Genomic DNA, 19,199 nt, shown 5'->3' with positions numbered 1-19,199 from the left:
AGAAACGCTGCAAAAGCACACAAAACACAATGATTTAGGTAAGACAATAAAGTGACAAACCAGCTGTGCAAGTGACAGAAACCAAAAGATCCAATGGACAGAACTGAGATGCGCTGAAATGATCGTGAGGAAGAAAAAGATGCAAGGCAGTCTAATGTGTTGTTTGAGCTTTTAGTGCATTTTTCTAATACAGCTTTTATTTTTTGTTCTGTTTTTGGTTTTTACTTCTGCTGTATTTTGTGAGTCTTGATAGCATTTTTATTTTTTTTTATAATATTTTCTTACTTCGCAGTGCATTTGATCTCTCAGGGCCAGACTTCTTCTGGACACGATCCATCCTGTTATACGTTATACATGGATTTCATCATATTTTGAAAGGCAATGCTAAATAACACTTTTACTTGCCAGTTTAAACTATAATAATCTCTATATTAATATTTCCACTAAAAAACTGAAAAATAATTTATTTATTTTTTTAAAGTGAATCTAAATGTATGTATACTTGTCACTTTGATGAAAGCCAATGTTTCCGACTGTCACTGAACGCAACTCTGAAGCAACTCTTTTTTTCTTTTTTTTCGATCGCACCGCTCTCCCCGCCCTCCCGGTGCTTTGACGTCACCGGCGTCCGTCTCCGCACATGGATGGAGGAGTGTAGGAGCTCTGACAGCGACACTCCTCCCTCTGCCCTCCTCCTCCAGCTATTTGCCAGCCGCCCTCGACGACAGACAGACAGCCGCTCGCCGACCTGCTGCTGCGCGGAACCCCGTCGTCTCCCTCCGAGCACCGGCGTCGTTTATTCCACCTGCGCGGGACTTTCACGGACCGGCCAGCGAGTTCGGTCGCGTCTTTGTTTTTGCTTTCGGGGGGGGAATTTAAGTCTTTGCGAGCTTTGTTCTCAAATTGCCCTTCAAGACATATGGAGAAAATGGCCAGACCTCTTCCTATAAACCCAACTTTTCTGCCGCCGACTCACGGCGTGCTGAAATCCCTGCTGGAGAATCCGCTGAAGCTGCCTTTTCACCACGATGAAGGTACGTTTAAACCGGGCCAAAACTTGAAGCCGCGAGCGCGCACTCTCGGCCGTGGTGTTTACGTGCGGGCTGTTGTGGTCATTCAGTGCGTGGATTTGACAGATCGAAGGCAGTGAAGGACACTGGTTCGCTAAATCCACCAGCTGTGACTTTCCTCTTAACGTTTTTGCGACATTTGTCGGTGTAACGTTATTTATCACAGACCGCTGTCCGTCTCCGTTAAATGTGAGTTGACTGACAGGTTGAAGTGAACTTTGACTCGAGCTGTGTAGCATTCGCTTGTCATGTAAATTAGCGCAGTGTGTGTTAATTTGCACGCTATGTGCTTAACGACTGCGCCGTTTTGAGCTTGCGGGCTCCTTCTGCAACCTTTAAACCCGCTCGTCTTCTGTGGGATTTACAGTAGCGCCCCCTCTGGCTGCCGATAGAGGGCGTCGTTTCCGTTATGAAGCTGCTGCTGTTTGCGCTCTGTTTGGATTCTTGGATGTATTGAGTGAAATGGTATTTAAATATGAGTGGAGAGCAGGTTTTTAATCTTTAAAGGGTGATTCTATCCAAGTTACAGGTTTCTATGTGCATTTCTATGGTTATATTAGTTTGTGGTGTAATATTTTGGTCTTTTGTCAGCGCTTCAGCAAACTTGGAGCCAATATACTTTTATTGTTGCTCACATTATTGGAAGATGACACACTGAAATCCCATCAGAAATAATTCATTGGCGTGTTTTATTAAGCTAGCATATCATTTTTTGTTATTTTTAACATCTGGTGCCTGCAGAGATAAATAAAACATTTAAAATTCGGTTGATTATTTCATTTGGTCCCTTTTGGAAAGTTAGTTAAACTGACCCTTTTTAAAAAAAACAAACAAACACGAGATCCTGTCTATTTATAACCAAGATCTGACCCGTGATTTCCCTCAGTAAAGCAAGACAATAAAATGACTGTGTGCAAACATTTGCAGGATTCGGGAAGGACAAGGAGAAAGAGAAGAAGCTGGACGATGAGAGCAGCGCAGCCAGCCATCCACAGTCGGCCTTCCTCGGCCCGACCCTCTGGGACAAGACCCTGCCCTACGATGGGGACAACTTTCAGCTGGAGTACATGGACCTGGAGGAGTTCCTGTCAGAAAACGGCATCCCCGCCAACACAGCCCAGAGCGACCAGGCCCCGCAGACGGCACAGCCGCCGCAGGCCTCGCTGCAGCAGGCCCCGCCACCTGCCCCGCCCACACCCTCCGTGGTTGACCTCAGCAGCCGCGCCACCACATCTGTTCACACGGGCATGGCGCCTCAGACCTGCCTCCACAGCCCCAGCACAGCAGGTAAGCAGCCTATGCAGTGGAGCCTATCGTGCACCTCAAAATACTCATGCGAGCCCACGTGGGTTAGTTGTACCCTGTCAGTGTCGGGGTGGGGGGACGGAGGCCTCGAGAGGTCCCTCCTCCTGTTTGGTCACCTGGTGCAAGCACACTCCCGCCACATTTACTCACTATCAGCCAGGACGCTGAGACAGAACAATATCTCATGCACTTTCTCATTTAACTCCTGATTGGAGCGTTACATCGCACCTTAAATTCGCACTGACACACTTTAGTCCTGTTATATAGCCCTGCACTGGACTTTGGAGCGCCTGTAAGCAGGCTCAAGTTCAAGGGTGGTTCACAAAGCTCTGATTAGCAGAACAAATCTTCCCGCACCGACCGTGTCAGCCATTAGTCATGGTTATTTTCTGTGTTGTGTTTCTAAAGTTGTATTGTTGCCTTCAAATTCACCCTTTTAAAGTTAGTTTTTATCGTCTTCATTCAGAATAAATCCCTGCTGGGTTTGGCAAACACTGACATCGGCTGTTTACATTACTCAGAAATGTGACTCAGAGACTACTACATACTGCTGAGCTTCATTTAGTTTGCACACATACTTTTTTTTCAGCTCAGTGATGTGACTTTTGAATGAATTTTAAGGTGCCGTCTAATTATTTCTTTATTGGTTGCATGAAATCATCAAAGCATTTTAGGTGTTAGAACCATGTTTTGTTTCCTAGCAGAGCTCCAGTGTTTCAGTGTTGTGTTGATGAGCTAAACCTCCTCGTACAGGAAGATTTCTTTTATTGTAATGAGCTGACATTAAGTGGGCAGCTTGCATTTAGGCGGAGGCGCTAAACTGTGTGACCGAGTTTGTTAAGGCGCTGCCAGATTCTGTTTGGGTTTTTCAATACGCCAGACACCAGAAGGATTGAAGTCATTTTAAAGGACCGGCCTTCAGTACGAACGTAAACAGAGCGAGGTCTCGGCATTTCAAATCAAATCAAATCAAATCAAATCACCTTTATTGTCACATCACATGTGCAGGTACACTGGTACAGTACATGCGAGTGAAATTCTTGTGTGCAAGCTTCACAAGCAACAGAGTTGTGCAAAATACAATAACGTGCAACAAGCAAAATATAAAAATGGTTAATCTAAAAGTAATAAATATATGTACCATATATAAAGGTATATACATTACTGAATGTGTGTACTAAATATGTTTTTCTACGTGTGTGTGTGTGTGTGTGTGTGTGTGTGTGTGTATATACATGTTTTACAAATGAAATAGAGTAAACAATAAAATAAGATATATAAAATATAAAATATACAGAGGTAGGTATGTGCAAAACAGTGGCATTAATGTACAGTATGGAGTGCATAATGTTGAAGTTCCAGTAGTGAGGGTGAGGTGTCTATGACGTGTTCAGCAGTCTGATGGCCTGGTGGAAAAAGCTGTCTCTCAGTCTGCTGGTACGGGACAGGATGCTGCAGAACCTCCTTCCTGATGGAAGTAGTCTGAAGAGTTTATGGCTGGGGTGACTGGAGTCCTTGATGATCCTCCCGCTTTCCTCAGGCACCGCTTCCTGTAGATGTCTTGGAGGAGGGAAGCTCACCTCAATTATCCGTTCAGCACACCGCACTACTCTCTGGAGAGCTTTGCGGTTGTAAGCGGTGGTGTTGCCATACCAGGTGGTGATGCATCCAGTGAGGATGCTCTCAATGGCACAGCGATAGAAGGTCCTGAGGATGCGGGGCTCATGCCGAATCTTTTCAGTCTCCTGAGAAAGAAGAGGCGCTGCTGCGCCTTCTTCACTGTCTTGTTTATGTGTACTGACCACGTAAGATCCTCAGCCAGATGTACACCAAGGAAGCGGAAGCTGCTCACTCTCTCCACAGCGCGCCGTTGATGGTGATGGGGTGTGTACTCCTCTGCACCTCCGGAAGTCCACTATCAGCTCCTTTGTCTTTGCGACGTTGAGGGTGAGATGGTTGTCTTGACACCAGTGGGTCAGGCGCTGACCTCCTCCCTGTAGGCTGTCTCATCACCGTTGGTGATAAGACCCACCACTGTAGTGTCGTCCGCAAACTTCACAATGATGTTGGAGTTGTTAGTGGCCGTGCAGTCGTGAGTGTAGAGTGAGTACAGGAGAGGGCTCAGTACACACCCCTGTGGAGCACCAGTGTTCAGTGTGATGGGGATGAGGTGGTGCTGCCCAGTCTGACCACTTGGCGTCTGTCAGACAGGAAGTTAAGGATCCAGCTGCAGAGGGAGCTGCTCAGTCCTAGATCCTGCAGTTTCCTGTCCAGCTTCGAGGGAACGATGGTGTTGAATGCTGAGCTGTAATCTACAAACAGCATTCTCACATACGTGTCTCTCTTCTCCAGGTGTGACAGGGCAGCATGGAGTGTCAGGGCTATGGCATCATCAGTGGACCTGTTGTGGCGGTATGCGAACTGTAGAGGGTCCAGTGAGTCGGGTAGTGCGGAGCAGATGAAGTCCCTGACCAGCTTCTCAAGCATTTGCTCACGATGGGGGTCAGGGCTACAGGTCGCCAGTCGTTCAATGATGAGATGGTGGAGGATTTGGGTACAGGGACGATGGTGGCCATTTTGAAGCAGGCTGGGACTACAGACAGAGAGAGGGAAGGTTGAAGATATGTGTAAACACTCCAGCCAGCTGAGCCGCGCATGACTTGAGGACGCGGCCGGGGATCCCGTCCGGACCAGTAGCTTTGCGTGGGTTCACTCTCCTGAAGTACCTCCGCACATCCTCCTCAGACACAGTGTGCGCACTGACGTCATCCGCGGTGCGCACACTGTCCGGTCTCCTGGTGTTCGCTGTGTCGAATCTAGCGTAGAATACGTTTAGATCCTCACACAGAGAGGCCGTGGTCTGCGGTGTGCTGGTTTTCCTCTAAAGTCTGTGATCGTGTTTAGTCCCTGCCACATACTCCGAGGGTTGTCAAACTGTTGCTCCACCCTGTCCCTGTACTCACGTTTGGCTGCTTTGATCGTCTTCCGGAGTTGGTAATGTGCGTGTTTGTAGTCCGATGTGTTCGCGGAGGCAAAAGCGGTGCTCCGTGCCGCTAGCGCCGTGCGAACATCTCCGTTAATCCAGGGTTTTGATTTGGGAAGGATTTAACTGTTCCGGATGGGACGACATCTTCCACGCATTTTCTGATAAATCCACAGACTGAGTCTGTGTATTCATCGATGTCTTTAGCAGCCACGTGAAACATTTCCCAGTCCGCGTGATCAAAACAGTCCCGCAGCGTAGACTCCGATTGGTCCGACCAACGATGCACCGCCCTCAGGGTTGGAGCTTCCTGTTTCAGCTTCTGCCTGTAGGCGGGTAGAAGCAGGATGGAGCGGTGATCTGATTGGCCGAATGGGGCGCGGGGAGGGCTTTGTACGCATCCCGGAAAGAGGTGTAGCAGTGGTCAAGAAGCCGGTCTCCACGAGTGTTGAAATGGATGTGTTGGTGGAGTTTTGGTGAGACTTTCTTCAGGTTACCCTTATTAAAGTCCCCGGTCGTGATAAACGCCGCCTCTGGGTGTGAGGTTTCCTCACTGCTGATCGCGCTGTACAGTTCCCTGAGTGCTCGGTCAGTGTCGGCTTGTGGGGAATGTAAACAGCCGTAATAATCACTGCTGTAAATTCCTCGGTAGCCAGAATGGCCGGCACTTAACCATCAGGTACTCCAGGTCCGGTGAGCAGAAGGATTTGACCGGTGCACGTTCGCATAATCACACCAGCTGTTGTTGATCATGAAACACACACCACCGCCTCTGCTTTTCCCAGTAAGCTCCTGTGACCTGTCCGCGCGGTGCACAGAGAACCCCGTAGTTGTACTGCGGAGTCCGGTACCTTGTCCGATAGCCAGGTTTCTGTGAGGCAGATCACGCAGCAGTCCCGCATCTCTCGCTGGAATGAGATCCGTGCCCGAAGCTCGCACAGCTTGTTCTCCAGAGACTGCACATTAGCCAGTAATAAGCTGGGTAACGGTGGTCTGTTAGTGCGCCGTCTCAGTCGAACCAGAACGCCAGATCTTCTCCCTCTGCGTCGGCGCGCTGCGGCCTCCACGGGCCCAGAACAAAGGCGTCTCAGGTGAGATGAATGGGGGTCTGCAAACGGAGGTCCGTGTTGCAAAACTTGAACTCCGGAAAGTGATGAGAAAGTCCGTCTTTTATGTCCAGTAAGGTTTGTCGGTCGTACACAAGGAGACATGTGCTACTCGTGAAAAAATAAAGAAAAAGTAAAATTAAAATTATTTAAAGGGAAGCAAGAAGTTCTTTGTTACTGCTCGATGCTCAGGTGGTGGCATCCTGATTAAGTGAGTGCCTAATAGTTTGAGTGATATTTCAATCACACAACCGATAATCAGGATGAACGTGGACTGATCTGACCAAAGACTTTGGATGATAATGGAGGACGACTGGTGATTTGGCCCGAGATCAGATGGGTCAAGGTCGACTCCTCATCTATAAAATCACTCTTTTCTGTAAAAGCCGCAAACAGAGTCCCAATATAAATGCTACGCAGCTGTTGTACTGCCACCTGAAAAGAAAACTTCCCCCTCAGCGCGTCGTGTCTCCGAGTTTGGAGATTAGGAAGGAAGAAACCTTGATGAGGTATTGTCAGCATTGTGTTGGCTTTACTGTAATGTGCTAAATACATTACACAGCACCAAATCTTGGCTCTTGAGCCAAGTTGGGTCATGGAAAGCTACCAAAAAACTACCAGGCGTTGATAAGAAACAATCGGGGTGAAAGTCCACGCAGAGAAGGTTCAAGTGAAAGTTTAATTAGCTACATTTTATTGACGTTTATTGACCAAGTGGCTTTTACAAAGACACTGAAACGTTCCACTGCGTCATCGTTATACATATGAAAGCCGACAATTAGTATCGGCATTGATTGATATCTCTCTGTCATTCTTTATGCTGACTAAGTGCTCAAAGATGGTGGGATGAAGAGCTAGAAGACATAATAAATACTTGCTCATATTTGCTTCACAAAGAGCCGAATTAATAACAAAATTTTAAAAATGGCATCTTTGGGTAACCCGATAAAATATCCAGCTGTTACATTTGTAACACCTGTTCCCTTTTAAGCCTTTTTATCCATAAAACAGTAATAACAACCAAATATTATGACCTTCACCTCTCAGCGATCGCGCTGACATAGCTTACACTGTTTTCTCTTCATGACGCAAGTGGCTAATAGTGGCGCTCTCTCCGACGCTGTAATTGGCCAACTTTTCTGTGGTGTCGGCTGTGAGTTTCACAATGTTTGCACAACAACAATAGCGAGGCAACCATTTAGAAAAGTGTGATTTTTATTTTTTATATTTATATATAGACCATTTCCTGTTACCATTTATAATAAAGTGAATAGACTTAATAACATCATTTATATATAAAAGAAATCAATTGTATAACTTTTTGGGGGGTCAAGTAAGTTTTTTCCTATTAAAAATTTTGAAAAAGCAGTTTAATGATGACTTTTCCGTTAAAGAAGCAAGTTGCTGTGAGTGCGTTGATGTAAAGTTTTCACTTTGAATGCACCAGCTCTGGGCCGATATCAAGTTATCTAATAACAGCTTCACCAGTGGCTGATTCCAGTCCATATTTCTGCTGTTGGTTGTTTCTGCTGTAACCAATAGCTGACCCATTTTACAGTCTTTGAGCAGTTGAATGCGTTTTTGAATGTCAGCCAACTTAAAGTTCATGCAACATGGTGGCTTTATTTGCGGAAATGCTGGCGTAAGTTCACAGGGTTCACACTGGGTGATGTATCAGTGCAAGCACATTTTGACATTTGATTACCAGAAAATGCTACATGCTTATTTTTGATTGATTATAGTTGAACTGGTAATTAACAAATCATCCAACCCAACATGTAACAGCCTACCAGTGTTAGGTTGTATAGAAGGTTGTGCAGACTAGAGTTTGAGGGGCTAACGTTAGTCAGTGGAGGTGCATCTGTACCTTATGGGGGGTTTTCTTAGAGGCTGGGTGCACATGTGCATACAGACACATGCATGTGTGTGTGTGTAGGTGTGTGTGTTCTGCCTGGGTCTGTCTCTGTCTGCCTCTTCACATTTGTCTCTCACGTGAACGCGGCTGGGGTTTCCTGCAGCATGCCGGGCCATGTGACGGACACATGCAGGCGTCGTGTGCAGCGCTGAGCTGCAAACAGGAGCTTGTCACGGCATGAAACCTGCCTGCTTCTCTTGTCCTCCCTCCGTCTCTCACTCACTCTCACTTTCACGCTCCCCACCTCTCCTTCCCTCCCTACAATGCTGTCCACTTCCTGTCCAGTCTTCCTCTCCCTCCCTCGCCGGGCTCAGCTCTAAAACAGCCTCGGACTCAGAGCCAAGGCACAGACTGTACCCTGCAGAGATCACATGGACTCGGGTGTGCTTCGGTCACGTGAGCGCAATATTGTTCCAGCTCAGCGAGTCTAGTCTCGTCTAACCAGCCACACTGCCACCGTCATCTAGTGATACAAGCAGCTGATAAGTTATCACAAGCAACAAACAAATAAAAGAGAGGGGGATGCTTTTCCTCAAGCTAGCGGTTGGTTCAGAAGATGGACTCTGCTACGCTGTTGGCAGGAGGCAAAGGGGAAATCAGATCTAGGAGGGGTCAAAGGATGTGTTGTGGCGCATTCCACTAAGTTATGAAAGGTGGCTTGATGAGGGGGAGAAATGAGCCACGGTCAAGGAGCTAAATGTGGAGTTAATGTATCCATCAGCATGTAGAAACAATCAGTGTATAAGCATAATTACCAGACCTGAGCTCTGAAAAATATCTCTCCGCTTTGTTGTTGTGGCCAGTTTCCGCTGGTCTCGTGGAAATGGTAGCTTTCCTCTGCAGGACCAGCCCGTCCTGCATGAGTGGCCTCGAGGAATGAAGTCCTGTTGACTTACAAGACACGAAGACAAACAAAATCTACGCGCTTATTATAATGAACTCTTAATACCGCTGATTTCACTGATTGTCTATATCTCAAGGAAGTCAACTCTCAACACAACACACAGTGTGTTGTGTTCTCAAGATGTGCAAATACATGGTTTATCTTCTAAAAGGAAAAAAAGTGGTTTCCTTAGACAGCTGTAGTAGATTGTGCTCGGGGTGTGGTGGGTGCACGGTCTTAAGGGAACTTTCAATTTGGTGCTTTGCTGTAATTTTAATAGTTTTTAGACAACAATGGAGCCCCATGGCCCAGAGGTATAATTAATATCTGATTTAGGACACTTTAGTCACATTTGTTTTGAGTTGATGCATTTTTTTTACCTTGTCACCAGGATTTTTATGTCATGCAAAGAACTTTGGACTCTGCCAGCTTAAAGAAACATAATTTAAAGCCAAAATGGAGGAACAGCACTTGTGCCCTTTAACGGTTTTGCACAGTATCGAGCGGCTGCTGTTGGGTTCGTGTCACTCCGAGGTCAGAGTTCTGCTGCACTTCCATCCCCGCACACAGATATGACCGGCAGCTCCGCTTATCGCCGACCGCCGTGTTATCACCCACGCAGCCACATGATTACACTCACAGTAAGCTCGATACGATCATTTAGCGTGACAACGGCCTGTAACCAGCAGCGCACCGAAAGAGATAAAGTACACAAAGGAAAACAAGTTCCACAGGTATTTCTCAGACAGACGGGCTCAATCCCGCTTTCACACAGCTTTTTATAAGACAGACTACCTTTCATGCCTTGTTAATTTTAGATTTCCTGGTCAGGGAGGGAACTATTTTGTGCATCCACATTCAACTACTTCCTCTCCCCTGGAATGTGCGGTCCATTAGTTTAGGATACTGCAGGTCAATGAACGGGCTTGTGAAACCAACTGTGTTGTAACTCCGGTAATTAGGAGATCCCAGTGGCTCGTAAAGGTGATTAGGGCGAGGTTGGCTATTTGCAGGTTGGCAGACAAACTCCAGTTTTAGTTGGTAAGAGGCTTTGCTCTCCAGCAGGGCTCGGTTTATGAATGGTGGGAGGAGAGTTCAGCTATTTGTATCTTAGCTTACAGACAGATTTATCTCTACTCTGGAAACGGTGACTCTTCTTACCGACTCGACCTTAGTTGGCTTGCTAAAAGATATTATTAAAAACACCTTATTCACCAAACAAGTCATCAGTATTGCTTGTCGTCTAGCCCGCAGCCTTTATCTCAGATTGAGGGGTTTTTTTTTAAGTATCTATACTCATAATTATAACTTTGAAAATTGAGGAAAAAAAAAACACAATGCCATGATGGACCAACAGGGGGCTACAGCCCACATTTTGGGACCATAGCAAAAAGTATGTTGACATATCAAAAGCAGGTATTAAATCTGTTCTTTTTTATTATATAATTCTAGTTTTTTCAAATAGGTTTAATGCTGAATTTTCAAGAAAGTTAATAACAAGGTTGAAGATATCCAACTGTAACCATTCCCAGAAGAAAATGCCAGAGAAAATTCCCTTTTCCTCAGATTTATGAGCTGATAATCGGTCATTTTAATACTCCTGCATCGTTTTTCCAAACAAACCTGCTTCGATGTTGTTTTCCTTTTAGTTTCTATGTGAAATCCGAAGCAGGGTGGCTACTCTCTTGAGGTTTTCTTGTCATGTGATGAAGGAACCATCACTTCCTGTGGTTGGGACGGAGCTCAAGGATTCAGTCTGTTTCTGTTTTAAATGCAAGTGTTCTCAAATCTCTGTGGCATCCAAAAGCACAAAGCGGTGTGACTGTGTGGATGCTGGATGAAGGTCTGCAGCATTCATTGGCCGCCCTGGCCACTCACAAGTCCAACAATTTGGGTCATGATGTATGAGCTGCCAGTGGATCGGCAGCTCGTGGGAATGTAGGCCGCTGTGAGTCGCTTTATGTGCTGTTTCATTTGCGCTCAGTGTTTGTTTTTTTTTTTCTAAGTGGGGAATACAAATGGGGTTTTTAATCACAAAACTAATTAGTGCTAATGTGATGAATCACTCAGTAATTGTTCAGTGAACTGGACTCGTTGGCCCTCAGCTTGAGATCGGTCGGAGAAGTCTCACACGACAGGCAGGTAGAGATGAAGTCCCACAGATCTTTGAGGGGGGGTTGAGATCAGCTGAAAGGAACTGCTGATAGCTTTCAAGATGGTTTGTAGAAGTGAGGCCTGTGTGTGTGTGTGTTTCTTTTTCCTTTTAAAGCTTGTGTGATTGCACCACCTGCTGGGCAAATGAGGCACAAAGATTTTTTTCCATAAAAGTAGCCGCCTGTCCTCAAGTCAAAGCCTGACGTTTCCTCCAGGAGCTGCTCTAAGATGTGTGCATTCAGAGGAGAGAAAGAGCGTCCTCCTTTGTCCTCTGTCCAGCTTTAGAGCTTCTGATTGGGCCTCACTCGTGTTGCATAGCTGCTTGCTTTAAAGAGAAGTACAACTTAGAATTATAAGGGCGCTGTTTCTGCCAAAATTAGAGGTGCTTACTGTTTAGCTCCTGCTGATTTCAAATCACAAAAGGTTTTCAACATGTAGCTCTTGCTGAGAGAATTGCATGCTTCTGTACACTTACTTACAGCTAATGTGTCTAACTTTTGTCCTCAGCACTGCCCTCAGCCCGGGACACCCCCAGCCCCATCGACCCAGAGTCCATTCAGGTGCCCGTGACCTACGAGCCCGACCCAGCAGACCTGGCTCTGTCCAGCGTGCCGGGCCAGGAGATGTTTGATCCGAGGAAACGCAAGTTCTCTGCCGAAGAGCTGAAGCCGCAGCCGATGATCAAAAAAGCCCGCAAGGTCTTCATCCCCGAAGACCTGAAGGTGACCCGCTGCTCCGTCTCTTTGTGTTTGTGTTTATAGCCGTGTGAGATCAGATTTCATGTTCTGGCTGAAAAGCCGTTATGTAAAAATTCTGAAGCAAGTTAAACAATGAGGGGGAGGAAGACTTTTGATCTATAAGCAAAACAATCTGTGTTCTTAAATTCAAGTGATGCTTAAAAAAAAAGATAATGGCTACATTAAAAATTCAAGTTGGAGATAATATTTACATACAATTAAAAAAAAGGTTTTGCATTTAAAATGTAGGACTGGGGATCATTTAAATTTATTGAGTATAGCAATTTTGCAGGAGGTTTTACACCTAAATCCTGGATGAGCCCCCAATTATTTCTCCAAATATATTTATAAATATTTATTTTACTGAAAAGGAATAAACATGAAATCTGTAGGTCTGCATTAACGGTGTAAAGTGATACATGTATGAGTCGTGCATGAGCAGCAAAACTAAACTATAATTCGAACAGTAACGGGTTTCTGTTCTCACAGACAGAGAGGTATGTTTGAGATAACTATATTAGGAATATCCCCTATTTATGACATCATACAGAGCCAAAAGTAGAATAAAAAGGTGCTAAAACTTTAGTGTTTAGATCATCATTATTTGTGAGCATGTTTAATATGAGCATTCACCCTTTTAACTTTGTACAAATGACAGAAAATAATGAAAAGCAAAATAATTAAACCTGTTGTTTTTCGACCCTTTCAGCAGTTAGAATAAATCACTGTCCCCTCCTAGTGGCTGGATCAGGAACAGCCATCACATTCAGCGCTGTGTTTACTGTTTTTTAGCTCAGACTCTTAACCTCCCACCCTGTCCCCACTGTTCTCTGCAGGATGATAAGTACTGGGCCCGGCGCAGAAAGAACAACGTGGCAGCCAAGCGGTCAAGGGATGCCCGGAGGCTGAAGGAGAACCAGATTGCCATCCGCGCCTCTTTCCTGGAGAAGGAGAACGCCGCTCTCCGCATGGAGGTAGCGGACTTGAGGAAGGAGCTGGGCCGCTGCAAGAACATTCTGGCTAAATACGAGGCCCGGCACGGGCCCCTGTGAGCCCTCAAATCCCCACCCTGCCCATCCAGCACCACCACCATACCCCCTCCTTCCACCTGACACCCAGTCTACTCACCAGACCTCCCTTCCCCTCAAGTTTGAAGGACAATGTGTCTCTTTTGGTGGCACTGAATTTCCCCCCCCCCCAGTACCCCTGCACCTTGACCCCCTTCTCCTCCCACACCAACACACACCTGTATGATTCTGGTATTGTTGACTTCTATCATAAGCTTCAATTTGTCTGTACCTTCTTTTAATTTCTGTACACATTGTTTGACTAAATATATATACATATACATGGATAATGATATATATATATTTACACCTGCATACTTCCCACTTTAATGTACTGTGAGGAGTCATGAGCCAACCCACCAGCTGAATCCCCCCGCCTGCTACCTTCCACCTTTTGAGAAATGATGCCATGCTGTTTGTTGTTCACTTTCATACCGATTTTATACGTGACATCAGGACTGAAAACTGTCGTTTCCTTTCTTCTTCGTGTCCCCATAATGAGTTTAAGCGCCCGCTTCTAGCTTCAAACTTGCGTTTTGTTTTTGTTTTTTTAAGCCCTGTTAAAGTTGTCTTCTTCTGTTAACAACGTCATCTCTTTTTTTTGTTGATGTTGTATTTTAGTTGGGTAACTCCCCCCCCCACGTAAAGAAAACATGTCTCTTCCTCTGCAGTCATGCTCATTTTTCTTTTCTTCATCTCTCTCGGACACTGAGCAATAATTCCTGTCCACCGCTAACCCGACACCAACACAAGCATCTCTCAGCTCCGCCTTCTCTCCACATCGCATCCTAGCTCACCTCCGTTAACTAAGCTAACGTTAGTTGACGTCTGCACTAATGCGTGTCTCACAATCTGATCCAGTGCAATGTTTCCACTCGCTCAATTTCCTCTGACTCATATTTATCTACCTTTTATTTCTCAGATGGAAGATTGTTGTTTTGAGAAAAAAAAAATATATATATATATACATATATATATTTCTGTTGATATAACTGTTAGTATTAATACTACTCTTGACATTGATGTTGTTTAGCCTCCTTGTTTTTCAGATTTAAGCATGATTTCTTTGACAGAATGAAAAGCTCTTCGCAGTTATTTTCTCCTTTTTTTTTTTTCCTTTTTTTTGTTTTGTTTTTGCAAAGTTGTCGATAATTCTTTTTGCTTCTGTTCAACTTAGCATGATTAATATGAGTGTTTTTACTTTAGAAATCAATCCAGATGTCTGTAGTCTCTCCTCATAGCTCTATGTTTGCCTTCTTTTAAAGATGGCTGTATGAATGTAAAAGGTGTTGACAAAACGAGTTGGATGGTGTTGTCCAATACTGTGGTTAACCCAATCGATTTGTTTACTGCAGACCAAACGATTCACAACAGAGATGATATATTGGTTACAAGAGATATGTTTATATAGACCTATTCTATAAGTTGTTCTTTTTGTACAGTATTTTTCCTATACATTACTGAACTATGTATTTTAAAGGCACAACAGATCCAGAAAATAATTAAAGAATACAAATGTATAACTCAAAGACAAATGCATATAGTGGTATTTTGATATTCTGTAACAGGTAGGATGTGGTAGATTTACAGAGATTTGTGGACATCCAGCGGCACCCAAAAAGCTCCCGGGCATTATTAGTATCGTTATTATTATGACACTCTGGCTTGTGTAGGTGCCACGTTTAGGCTCCCATATTAATCTCATGTAACTCAAAAGAAGCAGACGGTGTAAATGTGGTTCAGAAGAGAGACTTGGGCCCGCACGCGCTCACCGCGGTCAGCGTCACGGCCTCCCCGGGGATCCGAAGCTGCCCCTGAGCAAGCTTTTAATTGAATTTCCTGCTACATAATGAAACTCTTCACACAGCTCGTTGGTTTTCTTCTTCGATGGGATGAAGTTACTATGAAGGAAGGGAAATCTGTCGCTGGTTACTCTTGCTGCTCCGTGTGATTGGTTCCTTTGGCCAATGCACTTGTAGCGTGTCCCGAACCTGAGTGATGGACACTGAGAAGCTTTTTTTTCTGCTTCTTCTTCTTTAAACAAAAGCTGACAGTGAAGATCTACAACGTTGTTGTAGTGTAGAAATTTCCTGGCATTCAGTCCAATGCTGAAGCTTCAGCTCATTTGTATGGAGGTTCAGATGTGCCAGCATTAAAATGAAATTATTTATGGAATTGGTTAACACCTGATTTTGTTTCCTCATATCTGTGATTTGAATAACTTTGCAGATTTTTTTCTGCAATGGATCACTTGGTAACAAAATCACCACTTTTTTCCTCCTTATCCTGGTTTTTCTACACGTAATAAATTCAGTTTGTGGTTTTATGTGCTGGAGTATTGGAGATGATATTCCCAAATATGGAATTGTTCATGTAATCCAGCATGTATGGCATTTTCCACATGAATAATGTTACATTCCCGCATTTTTAACACAACTCACATTTTTGTTGACATAAAAAAAAAAAAAAGGTTAAAGTCTAATTTATCTATTTGCATTTTGAAAGTAAGTAAATCTTCATAATTGGTAAACAGAACTTTGATTTGAGTAAATGATTTTATTTTCTGACTGGCATCCCTGGACTTGTTATCTTTGTGGTGACGTGTTGAAATTTTAGTCGGGAATTTCCATTTTGGAAGAAAAAAGGAACAACCCCAAAAAAGGCCGATATCCGCCCAGTAAAACAAAACTCACACATTCCAGCCTCAGCACCAGAGTCTGTTGAACGTAATCTATCTGATCCAAAGGTGTGCGCGATGTAAAATGATTATTTTGTAACTGTAAACTATCATCTCAGTGCTTTAGCGCTTTAGACGTTTCCTTCTCCATCTTAGCTGCACAGGCACACGGGAGAGCGTAAACAGAGACTGGAACGATGCCTCCTCTCCGGAGCACCTTTCTATGAAATCGTATGCCGTGCGTGTATATATAAATACAGGAAAAAGCCAATAATGAATCCACATGTATCCCAAAATGACCTCACTGTCAAGTGATTTCACTACCTCACCCGGAAATGTTAACCATAATCCTGAGTCTATTCCAGTGCCTTGAATACACCGACTGTTTCCCAGTCTCTCAGCAATGTAAAGTTTTCATCGCAGCACCACTTGGATAGGTTCAGATCTGCACTAAAGGGCTTCTTAGTGCATCAAAATATCTCCACATTATATACACTAATAACTCTCTCATTTCTTATTTTGGACATTACACCAGAATTGTAACCATTGTATTCATGGCAACACCAAAAGACTGTTTCAGAGTGTGCGGCTTACAGGAGTACTCGGTCTTGCTTGTCATGGAATGGATGCATAACATTTACTTGTGCTGTTCAGCCTCAGCCTCTCTGTACATTGTAGTGTCTAATAAAATCCCAGTGCTTTTCTGCTTTGTCCTATTTTTCTGCCCGATTACAAAAGATCGCAGACATTTGGTAAGAGGCCGTGTGGCACTGAACTCTGGGTCAGGCTCGTTATCAAAAACATGTTTTCTGATGTTAATTTGTGACTTTTACAGCTTCTTTATGCCTGACATGAAAAGCATCAGACAGGGACGTGATTGTTACTACTGGAAAAAAAAAGTGGGGTAAATGCTCTGTTGACCAATCACATTTGAGCAGGCTGTGACCAGTTCTGTGACAATAAATTATTTATTTTTTTTCTTTATGTCAGCATCCAAAACTGAAAGAGAGCAAGAAAGCCTTAGCCTGGATATCCATGATCCAGTAACTACCCTGAAAACCCAGTAAAACTGAGAAACTAAGTAAAGAATCAATCGGTTAAATATTTATTTAAATAAAAACTAGAAAAATATACTTTTGATGAGTAGTTTTAAAGTAAATTGATCTGCACATCAATCTTTTCTTCAAAAGCACTCAATACATGCTTTGTGCGCTTATACATCATTTACTTGATCTGAAAAGTGGCGAAGCAAGTAAAGCCTCCACTCCGAGGTGCTGGTTTAGCTCAGTGCGTTGAGGGGGCGCCCACATGCCATAGGGCTGAGAAAGGCCGGCCCGGGTTTGCATCCAACCCGCGGCCCTTTGCTACATGTCTGCCCCCATTTTCCTGTCGTTTCTTCGCTGATCTATCTAATAAAGCTGGAATAAAAAAAGACTCCACTCTGAGCACTTCCTGAACGACCAGCTTCCTTGTCCCATATCTCAGACACTCGTCGGCAGAGGCTCAACTCATCCTCTTCGAGCCACGATCTGATTCTTTGGGTCACTGGGTGTAGGTGAGGGTGGAAATGTAAATCACCCAGTAGATGGGACCATTAGGATCACAGGATCAGATTAGGTCAGAGATATTTCCTGATTAAGGCTACGTCCACACGTACACGGGTATTTTTGAAAACGGAGATTTTCCGTTTTCGTTTTAAAAAATAATCCCGTCCACACGTAAACGCAGAAATGAAGGAAAACGCTGCTAGGAGCATGCCAAAGCAACAGGTGGCGATATATTCCTAACCGTGTAGAAATGTTGGCCAATCAGAAGTCTAGAAGCCTTGGTAGGAAATAGTAAACAAAGATGGGGCATAGAAGCAGAAGCGAGTCGTATGTGTGGAGGGACAGTAACTGTGTGTGTATATGTAAGCATTTAAACACTGCAGAGAGTACAATTAACAGTATTGTAGAAATTCATTTCACCGAAACAAAACGTGGCGCACAGTGTGACGTCAAAAGAGGCGCACACCTTTGACGCTGCGTTTTCTCCGTTTTTCTTGTCCACACGTAAATGCAAAAACGGAGTTTTCGAAAATATCCACCCTGGCAGGCGTTTTTAAAACTCTCCGTTTTCAGTGACTGAAAACGCCGTTTACGTGTGGACGAAAGGTGCAAACGCATAGAAAAATCTGCGTTTTCAAAAATGGCTACGTCCACACTAATGCGTTTTCGTTTGAAAACGCATCGTTTTCTCTCCGTTTCGGCCTCCCGTCCACGGCGTTTTCCCCAATAAAAAACGCAGCGTTTCGGAAACGCTCTCGAAAACGCATACATTTCGAAACGGAGCTGTCCCGTCGCAGTGTGGACGCTCGAAAACGCAGACTTTCTAAAACGAGGATACATTTTAGTCATGTGATGCAGACATGTGACCAATTAAACAAAGATAGCGCAGGGTATTATACAGCAGTTGTTTTGATTGCTCTCAATTTTTTGACAGCCCTAAAAAAAGATTAATATCAGTCTGTACATGCTCCAGACAGCTTTTCTTCAAATTCTTTCTCACTCGCTTTTGCGCATGCGCAGGACTGGAACGTAAGCGTTTTCGGCCGTTTCAATGTGGACGCACAACTCAGTGAAAACGACTGAAAACGCTAGTGTGGACGCGGAGCGTTTTCAGACGAAAACGCCGTTTTCAAATCTATCCGGGCCTAGTGTGGAAGAGGAACTGGGCTAATTCTGAACGACACTATTGTACAGCTGCTTTGTGTGAAGAGAAATGATGCTTTGTGTCTAAAAAACACAATGATCCTATCGTTATTGAAAGAAACAACGTAATGTAAATATCACACCGAATACTAAATCCTGTTTGGATTCGTGCTTCAGGGCCTTTTCTTTGAAGGGTTGGTGACTTCATGGTTTTTGAATCTCTTTTTAAAATTATGATCATAAAAGTTTAAATTAATAATTTTAAGTGTATAAATTAGGTTTGATACTCACTACCAACAATATATTTGTAGCACAAAGAAGTAAAAGTTGTGACATTAGCACTGAATATTATATAATTGATAATTATGCAGACTCTGGGGCTTTCTTTTTTAAAGCAGAATTACATTTATCTGTTGTAGAGGGATATTTAAAAAAAAAAACCCAGCAGCAGTCTAAATGAAGAGCCTGAGATGTGCTCGTCTAAATCCGCTTAGAAACTCAATAAAGGCAGATTCTAGTTTCTTTTGTATTGAGCGTCTAATGAGAGCTGGATTAAACACAGACAGTCAGTGCAAAGTGAATCTAAGTGGAAACCTGAAGGAGATGCAGACG

General features: G+C 44.1%; 1 protein-coding gene across 1 annotated transcript; it reads left to right on the top strand.

Moving 5' to 3' along the window:
* The first annotated feature begins 668 nt into the window (after window positions 1-668).
* Window positions 669-16,603, top strand: hlfa (HLF transcription factor, PAR bZIP family member a). The gene is made up of 4 exons (XM_031732220.2): window positions 669-1,034; window positions 1,998-2,357; window positions 11,924-12,138; window positions 12,990-16,603. Exons 1-4 carry the CDS (start codon window positions 920-922, stop codon window positions 13,203-13,205), a joined length of 906 nt encoding a protein of 301 aa, XP_031588080.1. The 5' UTR covers window positions 669-919; the 3' UTR covers window positions 13,206-16,603.
* Window positions 16,604-19,199: the final 2,596 nt, after the last annotated feature.

This window comes from Oreochromis aureus, linkage group 4, assembly GCF_013358895.1.
Source record: "Oreochromis aureus strain Israel breed Guangdong linkage group 4, ZZ_aureus, whole genome shotgun sequence".
Lineage (NCBI taxonomy): Eukaryota > Metazoa > Chordata > Actinopteri > Cichliformes > Cichlidae > Oreochromis > Oreochromis aureus.
Note: the sequence above shows the minus strand (reverse complement) of the source record. Positions and strands in the feature narration are given on the sequence as shown.

What these genes read in the sequence shown, in the direction of transcription:
- hlfa (XM_031732220.2), top strand. Translation starts at nt 920, where the DNA reads ATGGAGAAAATGGCCAGACCTCTTCCTATAAACCCAACTTTTCTGCCG. An exon ending in CCACAGCCCCAGCACAGCAG is followed by an intron (nt 2,358 to 11,923) that starts GTAAGCAGCCTA and finishes TTTTGTCCTCAG; the next exon opens with CACTGCCCTCAGCCCGGGAC. An exon ending in TCATCCCCGAAGACCTGAAG is followed by an intron (nt 12,139 to 12,989) that starts GTGACCCGCTGC and finishes TGTTCTCTGCAG; the next exon opens with GATGATAAGTACTGGGCCCG.